General features: G+C 48.9%; 1 protein-coding gene across 1 annotated transcript in view; it reads left to right on the top strand.

Moving 5' to 3' along the window:
* The first annotated feature begins 342 nt into the window (after window positions 1-342).
* The window catches only part of si:ch211-264f5.6 (carcinoembryonic antigen-related cell adhesion molecule 5), a 17,584-nt gene continuing 17,253 nt past the window's right edge, over window positions 343-673 (top strand). Inside the window, exon 1 of the mRNA XM_034545663.1 lies at window positions 343-538. Within this exon, the coding sequence (XP_034401554.1) occupies window positions 487-538 (52 nt within the window). The 5' untranslated portion in view covers window positions 343-486. The remainder of the gene's footprint in view (window positions 539-673) is intronic.

Below are 673 nucleotides of genomic sequence, written 5' to 3'. Positions count from 1 at the left end.
CTCTCTCTCTCTGTCTCTCTCTCTCTCTCTCTCTCTCTGTGTGTGTGTGTGTGTGGGTGTGTTCACCTGGTCTTGGTGTCTCTCTCTCTCTGTCTCTCTCTCTCTCTCTCTCTCTCTCTGTGTGTGTGTGTGTGTGGGTGTGTTCACCTGGTCTTGGTGTCTCTCTCTCTCTGTCTCTCTCTCTCTCTCTCTCTCTCTCTCTCTCTCTCTGTGGGTGTGTTCACCTGGTCTTGGTGTCTCTCTCTCTCTCTCTCTCTCTCTCTCTCTCTCTCTCTCTCTCTCTCTCTCTCTCTGTGGGTGTGTTCACCTGGTCTTGGTGTCTCTCTCTCTCTCTCTCTCTCTCTCTCTCTCTCTCTCTCTCTCTCTCTCTCTCTCTCTCTCTCTCTCTCTCTCTCTCTGTGGGTGTGTTCACCTGGTCTAGGTGTGTCTCTCTATCAGCCTCATTTCCGTCGCGTCTCTGCTGGTAAACGACTCGAGCCGCTCGCGATGGACTTTTTCTTCTTCTTCAAGTCTCTTCTGCTCCTGTTCTCTTTTATGGGTGAGAAGAAGTCAAAGCTCTCAGACCGCATTGTTTCAGTTATTACAGTTATTACAGTTATATGTTATTTATGTTATTCATGTTCTCGCTGCGTTTCTATCGTGTGTGTGTGTGTGAAAACATGGCCACTGGGTG

The sequence above is a fragment of the Cyclopterus lumpus genome, chromosome 11 (genome assembly GCF_009769545.1).
Source record: "Cyclopterus lumpus isolate fCycLum1 chromosome 11, fCycLum1.pri, whole genome shotgun sequence".
Classification (NCBI taxonomy): Eukaryota; Metazoa; Chordata; class Actinopteri; order Perciformes; family Cyclopteridae; genus Cyclopterus; species Cyclopterus lumpus.
Note: the sequence above shows the minus strand (reverse complement) of the source record. Positions and strands in the feature narration are given on the sequence as shown.